The sequence below is a fragment of the Helianthus annuus genome, chromosome 7, assembly GCF_002127325.2.
Source record: "Helianthus annuus cultivar XRQ/B chromosome 7, HanXRQr2.0-SUNRISE, whole genome shotgun sequence".
Lineage (NCBI taxonomy): Eukaryota > Viridiplantae > Streptophyta > Magnoliopsida > Asterales > Asteraceae > Helianthus > Helianthus annuus.
The window spans coordinates 11,026,147-11,050,948 of record NC_035439.2 but is presented as its reverse complement, the minus strand read 5'-3'; the positions used below and the strand labels follow the sequence as shown (position 1 = coordinate 11,050,948).

At 38.2% G+C, this 24,802-nt stretch overlaps 1 protein-coding gene across 1 annotated transcript; it reads left to right on the top strand.

Annotated features, from left to right (window-relative positions):
- Nucleotides 1–3,276: 3,276 nt before the first annotated feature.
- LOC110912556 lies at nt 3,277–4,427 on the top strand. The gene is made up of 3 exons (XM_022157306.2): nt 3,277–3,409; nt 3,577–3,767; nt 3,872–4,427. The coding sequence occupies exons 1-3, from the start codon at nt 3,314–3,316 to the stop codon at nt 4,173–4,175; spliced, it is 591 nt and encodes a 196-aa protein (XP_022012998.1). The 5' UTR covers nt 3,277–3,313; the 3' UTR covers nt 4,176–4,427.
- Nucleotides 4,428–24,802: the final 20,375 nt, after the last annotated feature.

Genomic DNA, 24,802 nt, shown 5'->3' with positions numbered 1-24,802 from the left:
GGCCTGTGATCTCAGCGAAACAAAACGTCACACAGCACAGGGAAGGGAAACGTCGCACAGTCGTTCATATCATCATCATCTCATTTCTCAACAACACATCATCAGACGACTTGGGCCTTGGGGATCGGATTCATTCAAACGTTCGCAGCGGAGGAGATCGATCATCATCATCGCAGCAGGAGATCACTTCGCAGACCAGCAACAAATGAGGTATAAAATAACATTAGTTATGAATGTGAATATGTGATTTTCATTTCATATACTATAACGTATATGAATGTGATTTCATATTTATTAAAACTTTAATCAGAATTCAGACGACTTTAATTATGAATGTGATTTTGATTTCATATTTATAAAGTAAAAAAACTTTAATCAGACGATTTGGGCCTTGGGGATTTGATTTCATATGTTTTTTATTTCATATGAATGTGATTATGATTTCATATACTATAAAGTATAAAACTTTGTTTGATGTGTTTAATTATACTTTAAATGTATTAGTATTAGACTTCATGTGAATGAATGAATGTTTTTGGTTAATATTTAGAATTACGCCTCCCGTTCCTAAATACAAACACCTATCCGGCCATCAAAAACGTAAGAAGAGGAAGTTAGAGAAAGAGAAAAGAAAGGCGGAAGAAGTAAAATGAAACCGAATACACAAGTTTTTTTTCAAAAGAAACTCAAAACTCTAGTTCTAAGTTGGATGAAGATAATATGGGTGAAAACGATGTGAACATAGATGAAGACAATGTGAACATAGGTGAAGATAATGTTAATGCTACCATAGATGAAGAAGCTACTATGTGTGAAGATGATGTTAATCCGGCTCCGGATATTGATATTTTTGATCCTAGAAATTGGGGTGGGCTTAGTAATGACATGATTAAAAAGTTGGTTACGAAAGGTCCAAAAAGAGATATGGATGTTGTTAAGGGACCTGTGGATCAATTTGGAAGACATTTTTCTAATACCATGTACACTAAAATTCTATCGAATAGGGAGACGCTTTTATCAAAATTTTCATAAAAGGACCAAATTGCCGCAAAAGTGATGAAAGATCATTAATGATGTATGAAATTTGTGTTCCCTTTTTAGCGTCCTTTTGCATGTTTTCCGACTAAATAATCACCGTAACTCACAAAAATACCAAACGGCTTGTAGTTATCGGTATAAAAGTGAGATGGAAAAGTGTTTTTCTCCTAAGATTAAGAGTTCTGAGACCTATTGAGTACAAATGTCGTCATTGTCATCATAGTCAGTAAATCTCACCAATAGCAAAGTTAAGTTAATGTTTGAAGATGGTAAGATAGACAACCTTATCTCTACCTGGTAGGATAGAGAGGCTGCTTCAAGAGAGACCCATGACTCGATAGTAGTTTTGCATCAAGGCTTGGACATAACAGGGCCAGCTAAATGGGGGTGCAGGATGGGCCTGCGAACATGGCCCAAATCAATATATAGGGGAATGATCCGTTAGGAACCACCCTTTATTGTGAGAAACGCGAGAACCAATGTGAACACAAGCAAAAATACCTAAATAATCTAAAAAACACACAAAAAAATTAATATTTTTTTATTAAAATCACTACTTTTGGTTAAAAAAATGAAAATATTTTAAAAAAAATTTGTGTATTTTTTTATACTAAAAGTAGCGATTTTAATAAAAAAATATTAAAAAAATTTGGGTTTTTTTAGATTTTTTAACATTTTTTAGGTTTTTTGGGGGTTTGCATTTATGGTTTAGTTTTTAACATTTAGCTTCGGTTAGTGGGGGTTAGATTTTTTGAAGTTTTTGGTGGTGTAGTGGGTTTATTTTGTTGTGTTCACATTGGTTCTCACGGTTCATGCAATAAATGTGGTTCTCGCATGAACTGTACCGTATATATAGGAGAAGAATCCGTTAGGAACCACTTTTTATTGTGAGAAACGCGAGAACCAATGTGAACACAATGAGAAATACCTAAATAATCTAAAAAACACACACACAAAATTTAAATATTTTTTTATTAAAATCTCTACTTTTCATTAATAAAATAAAAATATTTTAAAAAAAATTAAAAAAAAATTGTGTGTATTTTTGGATACTAAAAGTAGCAATTTTTAGTAAAAAAAATATTATAAAAAATAATTTGTATGTTTTTTTTAGATTTTTTAACATTTGTTTAGGTTTTTTGGGGGTTTACCTTTATGGTTTAGTTTTTAACATTTATCTTGGGTGTGTGTGTGTGGGGGGGGGGTTAGGTTTTTTTAGATTTTTGGTGGTATAGTGGGTTTATTTTGTTGTGTTCATATTGGTTCTCGCAATAAAAGTGGTTCTCGCATGAATCCTACCCATACTAGTTATATATGTCAGATATTATTCTTTTTAATTTGAGTACAGTGTTGCCACTTTTATAAAAATCAACAATTTTTTATAATTTAAAGTTGATATGTTGTGCTTATATCTTGCTTAATTATGCACAGTGACGGAACCAGAACATTTTAGTCGGGGGGTCATCATAAGCTTATTTTCTTTACATGTTAAAAAATAGGGGTCCATTTTATGTTTGTTTCTTTAAAACTCTGATTTTCTATATAAAAATTCAATAAATTATAGTGATTGGAGGGTCAGCTGACCCTCTTAACCCCCCTCTGTTTCCGCCCCTGATTATGCATATGCGTACTTATAAATTGGTTGCGCTATTATTATATAATTTGCATAAGTGTTATTATAAATTGTGTAATTATGTATAAACATGTTTATAGCATGGTTTGCGTAATTATCAATATAGGTTGCGTAATTATCAGTATAAGTCGCATAAATATAAACAATTTTCTTCACAATTTATCATAAATTAGCCCGTGTAATACACGGGATTGTAATCTAGTAACCTATATAAGCGTTTTGAATTAGAATATATCTCAACAGTATTAGTTAAAAACTTTCAAAAACTTATTTAAATAGGTAGATTTTATTATATAAAATTTCAAAAATTTTCTGTGTTATAAGGAAAAACAAGGTTGGTCTACACAAACGTTTAGAACCTTACTAAATATAAAAGTACCTCGAGAGAATCACAAAATAAAAGAATATTCATACCCATGTTACCATGAGTTGTGGTTTGGCCAAGTCGTTGGTTGACATATGAAAGTAAACCTTGATTTTCTTTTTTGTGTTTTTTTAGTATCCAATTGCATGGCATAGTCTACTCCTAATGCACAGGTATCAGTGTCTTACCCATCTATATATACTCTTCAAACACAAGCTTTCTTCATCCACAGTCTTCAAATACATTAGACACTCCATTGTTTCATACACAACTCAAAAATGGAGAGCAAAGTGGCAGGGTACTGCGCAGTTGCCGCCGTTCTGGGAATAATAGCCGCAACCACTGGTTTTGCGGCTGAGGCCACTAAGGTTAAGGTAACAAAAACAAATCTACAACTTTGTTCTAAACAAATTAAATAATTGTTCTTTTAACTTTACTCAAAAAGAAAGAAAGAAAATTACTGGGATGATATGATCATAAAAAGATATATTGTTAAGGTGTGGTACTCATATAAAGATATATGTTGTGAGTATGAATACAGGCTTCTGAAGTTTATATTGTGCTCGATACGTGCATTTATCCAAGTAGTCCCGCTCTTGCACTTGGAATCGTATCAGCAGTGTTCACAATCATTACACGAATTTACATAAGCGTTACGTTCGGTAGTGGCGGTTGTTGTCGAACTGATCCTAATGCAACTCCAATTTCCAAACTACTATCTGTTCTCTCATGGTAATTATCATTCATCTTTTTATTTTGTGTATTTAACATGTATATGTTAAAAGTTTACAGTAGTGACAAAAGTATAGAACTAACTTTTGTGAATATTCATGCAGGGTAGCATCGGTTATAGCAGTGGGTCTATTGTTGACAGCTGCGGGACTAAATAATAGAGAAGGTGGACAGGTTGATTCATATGGTTATATAACATGCTATGTTGTAAAACCAGGAATCTTTGCAACAGGAGCTATTTTAGCTCTTTTAAGTGCAGTTTTTGGTATTGCTGCTTTTATTACATTAACTCCACAACCACAAATTACCACAAACCCTGCAGTTGCATACCCCATGGGTGCAAATGTTGATCCAGAGAAAAATCCAGTGCCTTTCCCTCCTCAACAATACCCACCACAACAATATTAGAATGGACAGTGGATATGCGATCCATCTAAAGATTGGTCACAATCCATGATAAAAGAAATATCAAGATCAAGATGGTTTTAAATACGCTTTTAATTGTTTGTTTGATGTAGTTTGTTGAACAAGGATATTGTTATTTTGATTTTTTGTTTTATTGGACGTGTTCTAATTTCCAGTTTCTTGCTTGTATTTTCTCAATTTGTATATGTATTTTGTATCAGAAACGAATAAAAGTGCTATTGGTAATTTGGTATTTTTTTTTTCTCATATTTAGAGTTTAATTATGCCGTCTATTTTTCTGAAATTGTGATAGAATGAGAACTTGACTACATTTCTAAACAATGTTATATATTTACTAGGGCTTACGTAACATGTTAGACATGACATGACACGATAAGACATGATTGATAACCTGAGATGCTGGACATGGAGACGGCACGATAAATTACCGTGTCATTTATTTCCAAACACCAACATGACTTGTTTAGAAATAGGTCAAACATAAACGGTTTGTTAAATCTTTTTAGGAACATGATAATTATCAAATATATAGGAGGAACCTTTTTTGTGAAACAAAAATTCATGAAAGCCTTGACTAATACATGATCTTTAACATATACTTAGTAAAATAAAAACAAAAGTCCATTAAAGTCAAATCACAATATCCATTATAAATGTAAACAGGGCACTAGTAGTTCGCTAAGGGGACTGGGGGTGGTGTATGTGTTTGTGCGTGATGGAATCTTCCACGCGTGATGAACTGTGAAAGACCACCGCCACCATTCAATTTTAACGCGTGAATTCTTCAACGCGTGATGGTGTTTATGTTGCGAGGGTAATTGTTGGTTGGGGGAAAATTGTTGGGTGTGGTGGTGAGTGATGACCATTGCCACTAAAAAAGGTTGTGATGATGAAATAATGGTTTATGACATGGCAGAACTTGATTGGGTGTTGTGAGGGTGATGAGTGATGACCACCCCCACCCCCCTAACAGGTTAACACGTCTTTAACCTGTTTAGACACGAATTTTTTGGTGTTCTAAACGTATCGCCCTGTTTAAGAACATGTCGTTTTGCATGGTTTTAACAGATATCTGAAATTGTCAGCCCTAATTTTTACTAAATCCTCATGTAATCTGTTGAACTTTTAAAGGGTTGTTAATTTAGGTAATCACTGCATGCGTGCCATTGGTTTCTCAAAGGAAGAAAATTTGACACCACTCTTTCGGTGACGATGACATGGTAAAAACCACTAATCCTCATTGGTCGTACGTCACTCTTGTTGAGCATTTGCTTGGAAAGGAGGTGATTGTGGAAGGGTTTAAATCAGTGTTTTTAAAATCAGACCGGGCCGGCCGGTCGGACCGGTCCGGCCGGGATCCGGAAACACCACCGGGCCGGTTCAGCCCTTCAACCCGTTTCAGCATTGACCCGGAGGTCGGGCCGGAAGCCGGCGGTCAGGCCGGCGGGTCGTCAAGTAAGGGTCGGGCCAGTTTCTAACTATCTCCAACGCATCCAATGGGTTGCAGAGATTGAATGATGAAATTATTGTTGAAGTTTCATGAGCCCAATAGATCTGTCAAAGTTTGTGTCCCCTCCATTGATCTTATCACATCGGTTGCAGGGATTAAATGATGAAAATTAAAGAAGAAGAGAAGCCTTTCATCGGTTGGAGTTGAATGACAGACTTGAAAGATTGCCGACATTGAACTGCAGCAGTTCCATATGAAAGTGATGAAGAATCAATGATCGAATTCTAGAGAGAGAATATTTGATAAACCATGAATACATGTAGTAGCGGCTGCTGTTGTTCAGTGACTTAAGTATAATATTAGGGTTGAAGTTTCATGGTCTAATTGGGCCATATACAATTTATTATTGAAGTTTCATGGGCCGATAGTTTTATTAACACATGTAAAAGTGACTCAAATAATTTGTATATAGTTTTAAGACATATAAATAGATTTAGAACACTTTCAAAATTTTCATTGTTAACAGGGACCCTTTGTTACGTTTAGTTTTAATACTATATTTTATATATATTTATATATAATTTATTATGTACTCCGGGTCTTAAATCCGGTCGAACCGGTTGGACCGCTCCGACCTTTGACCCCGTAAGGCGACCGGGTCGACCTCCGGTCCGGTTATGAAAACATTGGTTTAAATGCGTAGACTGAGTCAATAAAATGGAGTAAAATAATGATGAAAACCTACTTTGATAGACTTAATTAGTTTTGGGTGAATTGCAAATTTCTCCTCATAAAACTTACTAATTGCATATTTACCCAATCGAAATTTAAAATTGCATATATCCCCTTCCTTAACTTATAAAATTACAAATATACCCATTTTAAAACACATTATTTAAACTAAATTATATAATGACTATATTACCCTTAATTTTACTATAAACTTAAAAATTGCATACTATGTCTTTGCTAGTTTTTGTGTCTTTTAAAAAAAAAACACAAATTGTATTTACTTTTGTTAGATTTAGCTACTTAGTTTGTTTTGTGATTTTTTATTTTTATTTATCTATCACGAGCTAAAGTAACAATAATAAAAAATATGTGTATTTTCCAATTAAATAAAAAAAACAAATGCTAAAACTTTAATCTATTACGGTACCAAATAATTATCTCAAGTTATCGATAATAATTTATTAATTAAAGAAAACCTAAAAGAAATTAAAATAAAACTTTAATCCATTACCTGCTCCAGGCCCTACTCCTACTGTCGAATGAACTTCATGTGAAATAAACCATTTTTGCATGGAAAGCTTCTTATATGCAGTATCGTAGCTCTCAAATGAGATGCTAACACTGACTAGGGAGTAGTTTTCCTTTGTATTATATTTAGATGAACCTCGTGATTTTAACAATTAAGAGTCGCAATATGATGAAACAGACATCAAGATCGAATAGTAACAAGACTACAAGAGATAAAATTCCGGCCGCGGAATCGACGGAGAGAGACGGCGGCGCCCCGGCTGTGGAATAGCTTGAGAAGGACGCCGATAGAAACTGAGGAGTTCTAATTTTGTTGTTTGTGTACTTTGTAAGTGGATTTATATCTGATCTTTTAATTTTGATAAGGACAATTTAGTAATTTTAATAAACAAGGGTAAATATGCAATATTAGTTTTGGTTTGGGTAAATATGCAATTAAGAGTAATTTTTAAGGGGAAATATGCAATTGTTCCATTAGTTTTTCAAATGGTATACTGACCTAGAATTTAAAATATTTAATTATAAATTTTTCAAACATTTATTCATATTATATTATATTATCTATTATCTATTATCTATTACTATATATCTAATCTATCTATCTACTATAATAAAAGAAACCAATAAGTGACACGTGTCATTCATTGAAGACTTCTATATTTGTAATTTCATGTCTTTTCATACTTATCTTATATCAATTAATAAATAATAAATAATCAATTAATATTAAATCTTATCTTACTTTGAATGTCGGATAGAATCATTCTATTTTTTCTAATAATATATTATCTTTAAATTTAAATTATAAATTAAAGATATTTTTTAAATAATAACACAAAACAATAATCTTAAACTTAAAAAAACAATAATATGCTCATAAAAAAAATTAAAGTACAAACAAAATATACAAAATAACTTATTAGACATTAGATCAAACTAAAAAAAAACACTAATTAGGAAGAGAAGCTAATAATATAATTCTGTTTTTGATTTTTCAAATTGGGGTTCTAATCAATTTGAATTAAACTTAACCAAGTTGTGAATTGATCCGAATTAAACCGAACCGAATTGATGATTTTTTAAACGAATCCAATAGCATATTATTTACTATACAAAAGAGTAAACTGCCATTTTGGTCTCTGAGGTTTGGTCACTTTTGCCACTTTAGTTCAAAACTCAAACATTTTATATCAATTAATAAATAATAAATAATCAATTAATATTAAATCTTATCTTACTTTGAATGTCGGATAGAATCATTCTGTTTTTTCTAATAATATATTATCTTCAAATTTAAGTTATAAATTAAAGATATTTTTTAAATAATAACACAAAACAATAATCTTAAACTTAAAAAAAACAATAATATGCTCATAAAAAAAATTAAAGTACAAACAAAATATACAAAATAACTTATTAGACATTAGATCAAACTTTAAAAAAAAACACTAATTAGGAAGAGAAGCTAATAATATAATTTTGTTTTTGATTTTTCAAATTGGGGTTCTAATCAATTTGAATTAAACTTAACCAAGTTTGTGAATTGATCTGAATTAAACCGAACCGAATTTATGATTTTTTAAACGAATCCAATAGCATATTATTTACTATACAAAAGAGTAAACTACCATTTTGGTCTCTGAGTTTTGGTCACTTTTGCCACTTTAGTTCAAAACTCAAACATTTTGCATCTGGGTCCCTGTGGTTTCAGTTTTATTGCCATTTTGGTCCAAAAATGAAATTAGGTCATATTTGTCTTACAAAATCCTGCAATTTTGTCATTTTTCTCAGGGGCAAATCAGGTCATATTTATCTTATAAAATATGTTATTTATTTATAAAAAAGAAATGATCATTTTGCCCCTGTGGAAAAGGACAAAATAACAAGATTTTATAAGACAAATATGACCTGATTTCATTTTTGGATCAAAATGGCAATAAAATTGAAACCACGGGGACCCAGATGCAAAAAGTTTGAGTTTTGGACTAAAGTGGCATAAGTGAACAAACCACAGGGACCAAAATAGCAGTTTACTCTATACAAAATTACATTTACTTAACCCATGTAACACACAGTGTTTTTAAAGATATAATTTTTTTATTATTTAGTATATATAATTAGATTTATTCAACCCGTACAATACACGGATTTTTATTATATGGTATATAAAATTACATTTATTAAGTACAATACATGGGGTTATTAGAGATATCATTTTTTTTATTATTTAATATATAAAATTACATTTGTTCAACTTTTGTAATAAACGAGATTTTTAAAGAATAATTGTTTTAATTAAGTATATAAAATTACATTTATTCAACCCGTGTAATACACAGGGTTCTAACCTAGTAATGTATATAAGAGAGAGTGTATTGAGATGTTGAAAATTAAGAGTTTTTAACTTTTAGTGGATATACTAGGTTATAACCCCGTGTATTACACGGGTCGAATAAATGAATTTTATATAATAAATAATAAAACAATATATCTTTGAAAACCTACTTTATTGCACGAGTTAAATAAATATAATTTTATATATTACATAATGAAAAGTTATATCTATAAAAACCATATTGTACAGGTTGAATAAATATAATTTTATATACCAAATAAAAAAGTTATATCTTTAAAACCATGTGTATTACACGGGTTAAATAAATGTAATATTGTTTAGCAAATAATAAAATAATACATCTTTAAAAAACCTCATTTATTACACGAGTTAAATAAATGTAATTTTATATACCAAATAATAAAAAAGTTACATCTTGAAAAATATGTGTATTGTAGGTCCCTAAATCGGAGGATCGATTTTCACTACGGAATCCTTGTTTATAACAAACAAAGTTAAGTGTGCGGAATCCACTTAACTAAGCCAACCAAAACATAGAACAAGATAAACACGCGGTTAACCAAAGAAACACACTCGTTTGATTAAACTTGAGAAATGCCAACAACTGATACAAACACAGTTCTTACAATCAACAATGGTAAACTAGCATCTCTAACCTTTGCAGATAACATTCTGTTCCTTTATATAGCAGGTGGGCTAACAGCATTGACGAATCTGAAAGTGGGCCGACGAAACAGAGGAAAGCCCAACTGAGAGCCCAACAGTCAACGAATCAAGTCTGATTCGTTGACTGCCTTGACGAATCACAGCCGAAACACAATGACCTGATTCGTCGACAGTAAATTGACGAAACAAGTCTGTTTCATCAAAGCCTGCAATACTTGAACTATTTCTGCACATACAGTTTGCAGAAACATAAGGCACAGAAGTTGTTTACATATGACATTAATGCCCTTTCATGCGACATGCATAGTTTAACAGAAATTACAAACAAGAGAGACAAAATATGTCGGACACAAGCGGATAGGAGGATATCCGACTTGGTCGACTACGGATACAGACTCGATAAAGAACTAAAGACCGAACAAAATACGACACTACATACAAGACTAGCGACAGACACAAAAAGTGCACCAACAAACTCCCCCTTGTCTGTTGCTCGTCTTCGGTCTTCTACTTGATCTTCACAGGTGACGCCTTGACCAGGAACTACCAGAATGTATTCCCCGGTAATAGCAGTAGCATGCAATTCGTTGAAACTTTAACGCTTGATGAGCATCCTTGTCTTTGTAGATGATGTCATGCATGTACAACTTCGTGATATCAGACGCCGACATATTCACCAACCACATCGGGTCCAGTATTCTAAAATTCTTGTCATCGTTGAACACGATCACTGCTTCATGCGTATCCGAATCATAACACCATAGACGCATGTCTCCAAGAAAATCCTGTTGCATCGGCATGAGAGGAATCTTATCTACCACTCTCGGAGGATCATACACCAGCTTGTACCTTCCTGTATTTGTTTCCGGATCAAGTGTGAACCTGATCTGCTGATGCCTTGGAAACTGCGGTTTGTAGGACTTGTCTTTCCATCCTGACTTCTTGTTCATCTTGATAAGACGTGCAAAGTGAGAAGCACCTTCAAAATTTGAGCGATTAATGAGCTCAAGTTTTGTAAGAGTTGCCACGTCATAGAATGGCAGTGATAGGATACTCAGCAATGATCGGAAATACTGAATCCCGAACTCCCTTTTGATGGCTATACAGTGGATTTCTTTAACAAACATCCAGCATAAGATACGCCCACTTGGCTTGGCCTTTTCTAGCCTTAGGAAATCGACCTGTTCAGGTTCAGGAGCTGGCTTTGCAACCTTTGACAGAAACCGCTGACGCCACGCAGTAAACGCATCTGTGGCATTCTCAGAAGCGTCACGGTTCTTCAAGTGTTCATCAATGTCCTCAACATTATCCTTTAACCAGTCCTCATCAAAAGGAGCAAATTCGGTACCGTCTTCTCTCACATAAGTTGATTTCTTGGCAACACCTTCAAAGACTATTTCTTCAACATTTTCCACATTCACATTCTCCCCAGTCTCCGGTTCACTTGGCATTTTCTCTACTTCGTCGTCGTTTACATCACGCATTGCCATGAGAGTGATCATCTGTTGAGGCGTGAGATCTTCAACTATCTCACCCTCCTCCAGTAGTCCTCTGGTGACTGGTGGTACAACATGTAAAGCAAATTCTGCAGTACTGGGAACAGAGGATGTACCAGCTAACGCCTCTAGGAGCTGTTCTTCACCAACAGTTCCACTAGATCCAGCCTGAGATGATCCAAGAGTTGACGGCTGATACACAATGATAGCAGATGACGTACCAGCTGGGGGTTGCTGAGGTGCAGCAGCTGTATCTGGATTACCCTGATCCTCTGGATCTTCATCCCGTTTTTGCAAGATTTCCTGCTGCTTGCACCGATCTTCCCACAAAGTCGCCACGCGCTTTCTTAGGAATTCATACCCCTTCGTCATTGTCTTCACACCCTCAGCAATGGTCGTATTCCTGGATTCATACCAGTTCTTCATATAATCACACCGACCCTTCAAGTCTTCAGCTAATTTTTGAAGAACAGAACTTCGCCTATCCCGTTCGACTTCAGACGCTTTCAATCGTTCATTCTCTGCCTTAAGCCTGTCGATCTCTTCCTGTTGATGTTGAATAGTGGCCTGTTGTGCACCAACTGCTGTTTTCAACCTCTCAATCTCCACCAACTGACTGACTTGATCACGTTTTGTGATGTGAATGAAGTCAGTTTGCCTTTTAATCCGATCAGCCGCAGCCTCTTGCAGAAACAGGAAGTTATTCTTTTCTTCCTGTGACATATCTGTAAAAGTCTGCTGTCGTTCAGTACTTGGCCCAGCTGTCGTTGCTTTAATCGAAGCTGCCATAGAGCGTTGAGGAGTAAATTGAGCAGGCACAGTTTGAGCTGCAGGTGGAGTTGTTATCACAGGAGGTTCAGGAGTGGGGGCTTGAGGTACCGATCCTCTGGAGGAGATACTTAAGTACTTTCGTGCTTTCTTTCTCTTATGATGCTCAGCAGCTTTATCAGCTTTCCTTTTCTTCGCACGCTCCGTTTCAGGGTCTTCAGGAACATATTCAGGATCATCTTCCTGTCTTATCTTTCTGTACCTACGTACCCCATATTCATCCCGATACATTTCGTATCCGGGTTCAAGTAGAAAGTCATCCTCAGAATCTGACTCCGCCTCATCGTCACCACCAGCTGAGGTGTCACCAGCTGACACTCCCCCTGCTGAGGTGCCACCAGCTGAAGCACCAGCAGTTGTGCCTACACTCGATGCACCAACTGCACCAGCATCACCACCATCACCACCATCACCACCATCATCATCACTATCAGACTCATCTGATACTTCAGGTTCTGGACCGAATTTCTCACTCATCATCTTTTTCAATTCAGGTTCTTCGTCATCAGATTGACTTTCTGCATGACGCCATTTGTTGTCTTCAGGAGCAACATACGCAGTATCATGAAGAGCACCGAATAGTTTCCTTGGAGGGTCACTCTCCTTGTACCGTTTATGTGCTAAGTTCCTGATGAGACGTAAAGAATGGAGATTCATAGCCTCAATTTTCAGCAAATCATTGTCGGCTTTTGGCAGGCTTGGATGCTAAACATTCATGATCATCTGCAGAAAACGTGGGTACATCCAATATTTGTTTCCGATGGTTCGATTCTTTCCCGTTCTCGTCAGATTCTCCTTCATATACTCGAATATGAACCTTGAAATACTAAACGGTTTATTTAGTACTAAGGCCACAAAGAGTCCCATGAGCTCATTACTGGCCATATCGTAACCGGCCCGTTTGTTGCTTATACACTGGATAAGAATGTGCAAAAGAAACTTGTATCATAGCGGAAAGTCACCCTTGTTTATCTGCATGCTGAAGATATCACCAGTACACTTCATCCGTAATAAACACCCACGGATACACATGATAGAAACAGAAATTGGCGCGTCCGGAATATCCTGTAGCTGAAGAACTTCATTCAGAATCTCCGGTGACACAATCACGTCCACGTTCTCTACCCGACCGCTGATAACCTCCTTCCCATCCAATTCACCAACATTTGCCGAATCCCAGAACGCCTTGATTAGTGACTTGTATACAGGCGTTGAGTATGTGATTGCATAATTGATACGCGATTCCCGGATCCATTTCGTAATATCTTTTAGCTCGATAAGTTTCTCCTCTGGATCCAAATATGCAACCTGGTTGTGCCGTTTTTCCGACATGATTTCCTCTTCCGTTTTGTTTTCTTTCTTTGTTGCCGGCTTACGTTTACCTTCCTTGGGTGCCATCTGCAAGTATAAAACGTCCACAGTAAATAATAGTCACTTACAAATACATTTGGACATGTATGGATACAAGTTCATGTATCCACTTGACATACAGCCTGTCATACATGCCCACTGTGAACAAACTGCCTACTGTGAAATTTACCAAGGCATTTTGGCGAAACAAACAACATTTGACGAAACAGAGAAGAGTTTGACGAAACAGAGCTAAGTGTTGACCAGATCTGTTTTGTTGACCCATTCTGATTCGTCAAAGAATCCTTTGACGAAACAGAAATGTTCTTGACGAAACAGAATTGGTTGTTTGACCAGTTCTGATTCGTTGACCATCCAGATTCGTCAAACAATCCTTTGACGAAACAGAAGATACTTGTGTTTCGTCAATAAGTCTGATTCGTTGACTCTCTGATTCGTCAACATGTCTGTTTCCCCAATATATGATTCGCCGACTGTTCAAATTCGCCGGAGTTGGGTTCTGGGTTTTGTCAGTTTCGCCAAACAATAGTTATAACTAATTTAAATCAAAACAACAGACAATAACCAACAACATAAGTCATAATTCTTCTCAGGAATGATCGGTTTTCTGTTTTTCATTCAAAACATTATAAAAACCCTAACTTTTATAAGGAAGAATAATGCTCTGTTCTTCATCCCAAACCCCCAAACTTAAACATAGGCAAAACACCCCGTAAAAAACTTAGATTCCACAGTTCAAGAGCACATTAAATAAGGTAAATATCTACACAAACAAAATCACCGAAAATCCGATCACCGATGAGGTTTCCGGCGATTTCCGATGAGATAGAACGAGGCCAAAACTTGAAAGGCATGAAGATAAACGACATTGCACCTTAATTTCTGTAAGTTATTGATGAAAATCTGAAGATTTAGTGAGAAAAATGATGTAACCGCCGGTATGTGTTCTTGACTGTTGGGAGAGAAAGTGATGGTAACCTCTTGAGTGTTTTTGAAAAAATGAACCACCTTTTTCTGACATAAGGACTTTATACACCGCCCTACCTTTTTGGCGAAACTTAACTTTGACGAATCAAATGTGGGCTTTGACGAAACAGACAACTGGGCCTTATCTTGGGCCTAAAGTTAGCCCGATGGCGAAACAGGCTTGGGCTCCCTGTTTCGTCAAAGTCCTTGACGAGATAAACTTGATTCGTCAAAATGAAGCAGATTGACCAAAGGCTGACTTTGACCAGATCTGTTTCGTCAACGGATCTTTGATTCGTCAATCAGACTCTGATTCGTCAAACTTAGTTTCAAAAACACCAAGGCATGAAAATTTCTGCATACTGCACACAGGGTTTTAGCAATTTAACCACTTTGACATTCGTTTGAGTTTTCAAAAGCAAGAACGATTTATGAAGTAGGTTTCAGGCTTCCGGTCACAAACACCAAGCAACATCTTTGGCATAATAAAAAACAAGCATAACCACTACATTTCCTAAAATGCTGAAAATTAAACTAAATGCAATTGAAATGATAAAATAAACAACTGTACAGATGCAACTTTTTCGAGTTTCAAGGATAAGGAATCATACCAGCTTACGGTCTTAGTCAACATGATTTGATTTCTGATTAAAGTTCCTAACAAGTATACTGCCTCGATTATCGATATTGTTGTCCACATAAACTCATGCTTATCAAACGTAATCATACTTAGGAGATACGCTTTACGGTAAGAATTATACTTACAAGCCGATGTGAATCCACCTCACGACACATTCCCGTATCAAGGTATGCACGAGAATTCATCTTACCAGTGAGTATACCGATTATCATCTGTTTGACCGTATAAGATGTGAGATACTCACTTATTTTGATTTGAAAACCAAGCCCTATGTGATAGAATCACTTATTGATGAGGAACTTGATTTTCGATGCATGAGGGCACAGGAGCAAGTCCGTGAACAGGTCAGTACTTTCGTACAGCAGAGAGACGAACTTGACTCCCGGATAAATGTGATATTTTATCACTTATTTGTTTGGACATGTGATTGTTTATCACTTATTGAGGTCGGATGCAATATGTACACGTATGTATGGTATCATGGAAGATCTAGACTTGCGTCCCCGTTATTTTTCGGTAAAAGATACAACCATGATACCCAGATGATAAGCAGCATAAAGACCGAATATCTCAGAACCTCGGCAATCTCTCAAACGAAATTTCGGTACCAAGACCATATGCCAATGAATGGTTCCCATCTGACTTGAAGTCTGTTAGGTTTGTATCATCCTGCACATTTTAGTTTGATTGTGAGCCTATCGATACATCGTTAGAAGAGATACTTATCATTTGTTTAACGATTTTAACCATGTTGACCGACCACACCAGTGAATATCATCACTTTCCTTTTTCCAAGAAACTCATTTTTGGGTTTTTCTAATTTTTTTTTTGATTTTTTTTAATTTTAATTTTAAGAAATAAAAGACAGAAACATAACACATCTTTTTGGATTTTTGAGATTTTCTAATGTTTTTGTATTTTCTTGAAATTTTCTCCCCCTAAAATGCTAAAAGATTATAAAAGGAAAATCTTTTTGTATTTTTCGGAATTTGAAAGAAAATATTTACAAAAACGATTAGCCAAAGAGTTTACTCAGGTAGCACCTTAATGCCGTTGACCAAAAGTAGATAATCAAACCGTGATTTATCAAAAGCTTTTGTAAACAGGTCGGCACGTTGGTGTTCGGTGGGGATATGAATCACATCGATTAATCTTTTGTCAAAACAATCACGTATGAAGTGATATTTAATTTCGATGTGTTTGGTCTTGGAATGCTGCACAAGATTTCTAGTGATCTGTAAGGCAGCATTGTTATCAACAAAAATAGGAGTAGTTAGGAATTCAAAACCGTAGTCGCGTATTTGTTGTTGTATCCACAAGACTTGGGAGCAACAACTCGAGGCAGCGATATATTCTGCTTCACAGGTTGATGTAGCAACGCACGTCTGCTTCTTGCACTGCCACGTCACCAGGCGACTTCCTAAGAACTGACATCCTGCTGTTGTTGATTTGCCGTCAATTTTGCAACCGCCGAAATCAGAATCACTATATGCGGTCAAATCAAAGCTATCATCCCTAGGATACCAAAGACCGGTGTCTGGACATCCCTTCAAATAGCGGAAAATCTTTTTTGCAGCTGACAAATGGGAGGCCTTCGGATTGGCTTGATATCTTGCGAGCAGGCATGTTGGATACATGATGTCAGGCCTCGAAGCAGTAAGATACACGAGAGATCCGATCATAGCACGATAATAGGAACAGTTGACACTTTCACCCTTCAAATCCGGAGTAATCCCATGTGTCACACCCCCAAATTACCACCTAGGGTATGTCCCTATTGGAGGTGCAACGATCCAACAAAGAGCCACCAATCATATCAAACACAAGTTATAATGTATTGAAATACCCAATTGAAAGAAATATATCGTTTGAAAGGTTAAACCAAAACCAAAGTATTGAGCGGAAGCATAAATGTATGAGCGTATAAATGTATCAAAACCAAATCAATGTAAATGTTTATTATGACCACGACCACTCCAGCAGCATCAGACGGCAAGCTCCCAAGTTCCTTCAATAATTACCTACAAGCATGTAAACAAGTGTGTCAGACTACGCTGGTGAGTTCAAGGTTTGTGTTTGTTTACCAAGTTGTGTTACCGATCATGTGAGTAAAACAGTTTACAAGACGATATGTTGTTTGTTGTTATGATGTTTGATGTTCCGATGTTGTTATTACTCGATTACCGAATGGCCATATGATATGTGATTGCCAACCCCAATGCCTCTATCAAAGCATTGGTCATGTTTTAAGGTAATTAGTTCACGCCCTTCTCCTCGAACGTCGTGAGGGTGCCAAACCTAATAGCGCTATCAACTAAATACCTCGTTGCTTCTTCAGCAACACGGTAGATGTACGGGGTCTTACATGATTTATACTGTGTTCAATAACCAACATCCCAGTTAAACAGTTTACCCAGTATTCCCTTCAGAAACGTTTACCAGATGTCCCAAACCACCGGGACGCATGCTTAGAAAAGTGCAGTGAACTCACCTTGGTTTGCTCGGTTTGACTAATTACTTGTTAACAGTTGAACAAACACGTCCTAAAAGGGTTACCGATAACAATCAGTTTTACATGCCTTTGCGTACAAGTAATTTACGTATTCAAGGTTCACATCCAACATATTCACGGCTCACGTAACGCACACACAATCCAAACTGAACAAATGCTTAACATGTAATCGACATATACATACACAATCTATTAACACATACTTCAAACCCAACTATTAAATATGTACGACCCAAAAGTAAAACATGTATGTAACACAATGACTAACACATCTAAAACGTTCAATGTTCAGTCAAACTTTATCATCAAACGGCCCAATACCAATCAACTAAACCAAATGGATGTGTGTGTTCACTAAGCGTGTGCGGCCTACCATCCCCATCTAAAGTTCCATTCAACCTACCCAGCCGCCCATGTGACTTCTGTTCGACCCAAATATCAATACCCCCTATGCAATAAATAAACTTTGGTAATTTACGTGTGACATCTCAGCCCCCCATGTGATCCTCACCCAAATCATCTAATAGTTTATTATCATAATTAAACGTTAATGTTAGTTCCACACTTTAAGTCTTAATCAGTCTATTAAACGTCGGCCCTCAACCGTCCACTATCACAATTTCGGTCCAATGAGGTTTCAACCACAACCGCCCACTATCACATTAATGTCACATGCTATTAATTGTTTGAACAACACGTATCATTACCATTATCATCTAATTACAATAGGCACATGATCACTACAGTAGGCACATGATCAAGGAAGAAAAAGAATGTTTTAATTGGACCATTCAACCTCCTTATCCTATTGGACCCTTAACATTAACAACCATTCATGATCAATCTTATCTAAAATATTGTTGGCCATTAAATAATTACTTTGGTGACATGTGTTTGTTGACATTAATTGTTCAAACAAAGATCCACGTGAACCTGTGACATTAATTGTCCAGTGATGAGATTTAGACAAATTCGGTCCACTAGAATTGTGTTGATGTCTCGGTTCAATGCACAACAGTTTCATGTTCCTTTTGAATAAATGTGCGGCCGAATAATAATGATTAATCAATTACGTCCACCTAACAACCTCATATATGATTCGTCGGAATGAGTGGTGACAAGATTAAACAATAAATCAATAGCAGGATACAACCTAGTCATCATAGATCACACGTATACACAGACACACATATAAACGAGATTTATATGAACAAGATCTAATACGAATATAATTTACTAACCACAAGCTTGATCCAATAGGTTGATGTTTCGAAGATGGGAGGGGTCTCCTATGCCTGCCGCGAATCAGAGAAGAGGAGGGGTAGGGTTTGTTTTATGGTGGAACAATCCTAATATGATACGTATACATATTGATAGGAATTTGGGCGGTTTGTTTACTAATAATCGAACTGGGCCTAAGCCCACCTCAATATTGACTAAAATATTAGTCGGTTTCTATTTACAAATTGTTATTATTTCTAAGTATATGTTATTATTTCTAAGTATATGTTATTTATATGAATTTCTTTGATCACAATCCAACCCTTGCAACTTTGTAATATACTAGTAATAACCGAATGGGGCATGAGTATGAGAACACTAATGGGCCGATTTCTATTTGGAATAATTACAGTCCACATAATTTATTAGTCGGACCTGGCACAATTGGGTCAGCATAGAAGGCATAAATATAAGGGTTTACGCGGATAATTGTCACTGGGTTAATCGTTCGAGTTGTCAAGCACCTTAATTTAGAGAAATTAAGATTAAATGGCAAGGGATTAAGATCGTAAGATAAAATGTTACAAACCTCAATGGTTCGGGTTGTCACATCATCCCCAACTTGAAGGAAATTTCGTCCCGAAATTGGCAAGCGTCAAGTGTGAGAGAACGAAGTGAGAAATCAGGATTGTTGCGGGTTCTGCTCAGTTGTGACATCATCCCCAACTTGAAGAGGAATCTCGCCCCGAGATTCACCAGTTTTGCTCGACTCTGCTTTGTCTTTGGGAAAGAGGTGAGGGTACTTTAGCTTCATCTGATCCTCGCGCTCCCAAGTGAACTCTGGTCCACGTCTTGAGTTCCAACGAACTCTAACGATGGGAATACGACTCTGTTTACGCACTTTGACCTCACGGTCCATGATCTCGATAGGTTCTTCAACAAACTGCAACTTGTCGTCAACTTTTAACTCTTGAAAAGGTACCGCTAATGGGTCGTCAGCATAACACTTCTTTAACTGTGATACATGAAATACGTCGTGAACATTACCCAGCTCAGTAGGTAACTCCAACCTATAAGCCACCTTACCGATACGCTCAAGAACTTTAAACGGCCCAACATAGCGTGGGTTCAGCTTGCCACGCTTCCCAAAGCGTACAACCCCTTTCCACGGTGAGACTTTCAGCATGACGCGGTCATTTACTTCGAACACTACCTCTTTGGCACGCTTGTCCGCATAGGCCTTCTGGCGGTCACGAGCAGCTGCCATATGTTCTCTGATTTTCACGATCATATCTGAAGTTTCGAGTACCATCTCAGGACCTGTGATCTGACTATCACCCACCTCAGCCCAGCAGAGGGGTGAACGACACTTCCTCCCATACAGTGCCTCAAATGGTGCCGCTTTGATACTGGTGTGGTAGCTGTTATTGTAGGAAAACTCTACCAACGGCAAGTGCTTCTCCCATCCTTTCCCAAAATCAATAACACATGCCCGTAACATATCCTCTAGTGTCTGAATAGTACGCTCACTCTGACCATCCGTTTGTGGATGATAAGCCGTGCTCATATCGAGACGTGAGCCGAACGACTTATGCATAGCCTGCCATAACTCCGAAGTAAAACGAGGATCTCGATCAGAAATAATAGAAGTCGGCACCCCGTGCCTAGAAACCACCTCTTTAAGGTACACTGCTGCGAGCTGCGAATACTTATCTGTCTCCTTGATTGCTAGGAAATGTGCTGACTTTGTGAGACGGTCGACAATCACCCATATAGTATCGTTCCCTGCCTGTGTTCTAGGTAACCCCGTAACAAAATCCATAGCGATCTGTTCCCATTTCCACATAGGTATCTCCGGCTGCTGAAGTGGTCCCGAAGGCTTCTGGTACTCTGCCTTGACCCTAGCACAGGTCAAACACTTACTCACGTAGGTGGCAATAATAGCTTTCATGTTCGGCCACCAATACAAAACCTTGAGGTCCTGGTACATCTTATCCGACCCTGGATGAATAGAATATCGTGACTTGTGTGCTTCGTCCATCACAAGTTCTCGAAGATCACCAAATGAAGGAACCCATATCCGTTCCATGAAGTAGTAGATATTGTCAGACCGTTGCTCGAACTTCTTCTTGTGTAGCCCTCGTAATCCTTCGGCTTCGATATTTTCTTCCTTTAACGCTTCAATTTGAGCTGAACGAATCCGGGCAGGTAAATCAGAGTGAATAGTAAGCTGTAGGGCACGAACACGCTTCTGTTTCGGTTCCTTGCGACTAAGGGCATCAGCTACAACATTAGCTTTACCTGGATGATACTTGATAGCACACTCATAATCATTAAAAAGCTCGACCCAACGACGTTGCCGCATATTCAATTCCTTCTGGTCGAAGATATGTTGAAGACTCCTGTGATCGGTATAGATGGTACACTTGGTACCGTACAGGTAATGCCTCCAAATCTTCAACGCAAAGACTACGGCTCCTAACTCCAGGTCGTGTGTCGTATAGTTCTTCTCGTGTACCTTCAACTGTCGAGAAGCATAAGCTATCACCTTGTCTCGCTGCATCAACACACAGCCGAGACCCTGAATAGACGCATCGCAATAAACCACAAAATCTTCAGTACCCTCTGGTAGAGATAAAATCGGCGCGCTGCACAACTTCTGCTTTAAGAGCTGAAAAGCTTCTTCCTGGTTCGATCCCCAAGAATAAACAACTTTCTTTTGAGTCAGGGCGGTGAGGGGTTGAGCAATCTTAGAAAAATCCCGGATAAACCGACGATAATATCCCGCAAGACCAAGAAATTGACGCACCTCCGAAGGATTCTTTGGTGCCGCCCAATTTCGAATAGCATCGATCTTGGCAGGATCCACATGAATACCCATTTCATTAACGATGTGCCCGAGAAAATGTACTTCCCGAATCCAGAAGTCACACTTAGAAAACTTTGCGTACAACTGCTCCTTCCTCAGGAGCTCTAAAATAAGACGAAGATGGCGCTCGTGGTCTTCCTTGTTCTTGGAGTAAATCAATATGTCGTCAATGAAGACGATAACGAAGTCGTCAAGGTAAGGTTTGCACACGCGGTTCATGAGATCCATGAAGACCGCTGGTGCGTTGGTCATCCCAAATGGCATAACCAGAAATTCATAGTGGCCATACCGCGTTCGAAAAGCTGTTCGAGGCACATCCTCCTCTCTAACCCGTACCTGATGATATCCTGACCTCAAATCAATCTTGGAATAGAAACTTGACCCTTGCAGCTGGTCAAACAAGTCGTCAATGCGTGGTAAAGGGTAGCGATTTTTTATGGTCACCTTGTTGAGCTCGCGATAGTCGATGCACATACGAAAAGACCCGTCCTTCTTCTTCACAAATAATACAGGGGCTCCCCATGGAGAAGAGCTAGGACGAATGAAACCCCTGTCTAGTAACTCTTGAAGTTGATTCGATAATTCTTGCAACTCTCCTGGTGCAAGACGGTATGGAGCACGAGCAATAGGTGCTGCTCCTGGCTGGAGTTCAATCTGAAATTCTACCTGACGATGTGGAGGTAAACCAGGGAGTTCTTCAGGAAAAACGTCAGGAAACTCTCGAACAACCGGAAGGTCTTCGAGTTTCCTCTCGTCAGTCTGAGAGTCAGTAATAAGGGCCAAGAGGGAAGGATAGCCCTTACGTAGACAACTTAGAGCCTTCATGGCTGAGATAATACCTACTGTAGCACCGCTACGATGACCCTGAACCGATAAAGGTTCACCACTAGCAAGGGGAATACGAACGACTTTCTCCTTGCAGAGAATTTCCGCCTGATATTTGGATAACCAATCCATTCCGACAACTACATCGAAGCTTCCGAGAGTAACAGGAAGTAGGTCAATGTCAAATACTTGACCTAGGAGATCTAATTTGCAATCCATGAGGACATGAGACGCTTCAATAGTTTTACCATTAGCTATTTCGACTACATGCTTAACAACAAGGGGTGTAGGACTCAATCCTAGACGACTACTGAACCCCGTAGACACATAACTCCAATCGGCACCCGAATCAAATAAAATAGAAGCATAAACACCATTCACAGAGAACGTACCAGTAACTACATTGCCGTCGTTCCGAGCTTCACCAGCTCCAATAGTAAATCCACGCCCACGCGCCACGTTGCCCCCATTGTTCCCACCATTGCTCCCTGCGTTGTTACCACCTGTATTCTGTTTCAATTGTGGGCAATCCCGCTTCATATGCCCCTCAGCCCCACACTGATAACATCCGTTTCTAGACCCCTGACTCTGCTGAGATTGCTGCCCTTGCTGTCTCTGATTCGGCTGAGTCTGCTGCTGCTGCTGTTTTGGCTGAGGAGCCCTACAATCCTTGGCCTCATGGCCTACCTTGTCGCACCTGCGACAAACCCGAGCACACTGTCCATAATGATGAAACCCACATTTGCTACACTGAGGCTTCTTTCCCACATAAGAGCTCTGATTTTGATTCTCTGAGGATGATTGGCTAAAGCTACGAGTACTGCCAGTATCTGTCTTCTTTTGGGGCTGAATCGAGTGGGACGCCTTGTCCATATCACCCCACTTGCGCTTACTATCAGTGACAGGAGTAGTGGCTGTGGTGGTGGCAGCAGTAGCTTTAGAAACACGCGGTGGTAGTGAGTTGCTTTCCACCTCCTGATCAATAATCTTGTGAGTCAACCGGACAATCTGGGTCAAGTTATTGAGGTTTGCAGCAGTAACCAAACCCTTCACTCGTGGAGGTAACCCCTTGATGAATAACTCGATCCTTCGAGACATAGGTCGAGACAAATTCGGACACAAGTCAGCCAACTCATACGACCGCTTCACGTACGCTTCAACCTCAGATCCCACCAGTTTCAGATCGTAATACTCGTTCTCTAGCTTCTGTATCTCATCACGAGGACAGTATTCCTCCCTCATTAATTCCTTGAAGTCGTCCCAAGTAGTAGCGTTTGCTGCATCAATACCCAGCAGCTGAACCTGGGCATTCCACCAGGTTAAGGCACCATCCTCAAGCGTGCCTGTCGCATACTTCACGCGGTCCCCCACGGGACAGTTGCACATAGCGAACACTGACTCAGCTTTCTCGAACCACCTCAATAGTCCCACAGCCCCTTCCGTCCCGCTGAAGGTCTGTGGCTTACAATCCATAAACATCTTGAACGTACAGGCAGGCTGGTTGTTCGGGTGCGCTGGGTGAAAGAAGATACAACACAGGAGTAAGAGTTGTGTACACGATACAAGATTAAAAGTATTTGGTACAGTTCATACCAGCTTGGTAGGCTGCCAGAGCCTCAGCCACGCGTGTGTTTATCAGATTTGTTAACTCAGCCTGAGTCATGTTGATGCTACCACGTCCGTGTCCTCGTCCACTCATGGTTCTATAATAGAAGAAGGGAACGAATTTAGGAATCGAGAACGAGAAGGGTGTTCAGGTTTATTATGCTAGGGACGATTAACTACCATGTTCATACACAAACAGGGAAGAATACCTCTTACACTCATTAAGCCTCATTGGGATTTGCATGCACCTCGTGTTATTATTATGTGTGCACCCATGATAATAAGGCGGTTTGCATGCTCCTCTCGATGCTTCTTAACTTGTGTTTGAAGTTTCTCCCACCCCAATCAACACAAAATATGCACTACCAACAAGATTAGGATTTACTAGATGCAAGTGTTATGTTACACTATCAATGTGTCATGATGCCTACCATGTCGTATCGTGCATGCTATAAATATAGTTACGTTTACTAGGCATATAATGCGTAAACTAACGAGGAACGAACCTTGCAATCTGAAGCTGAGTGTCATGGTCATCGTTTGG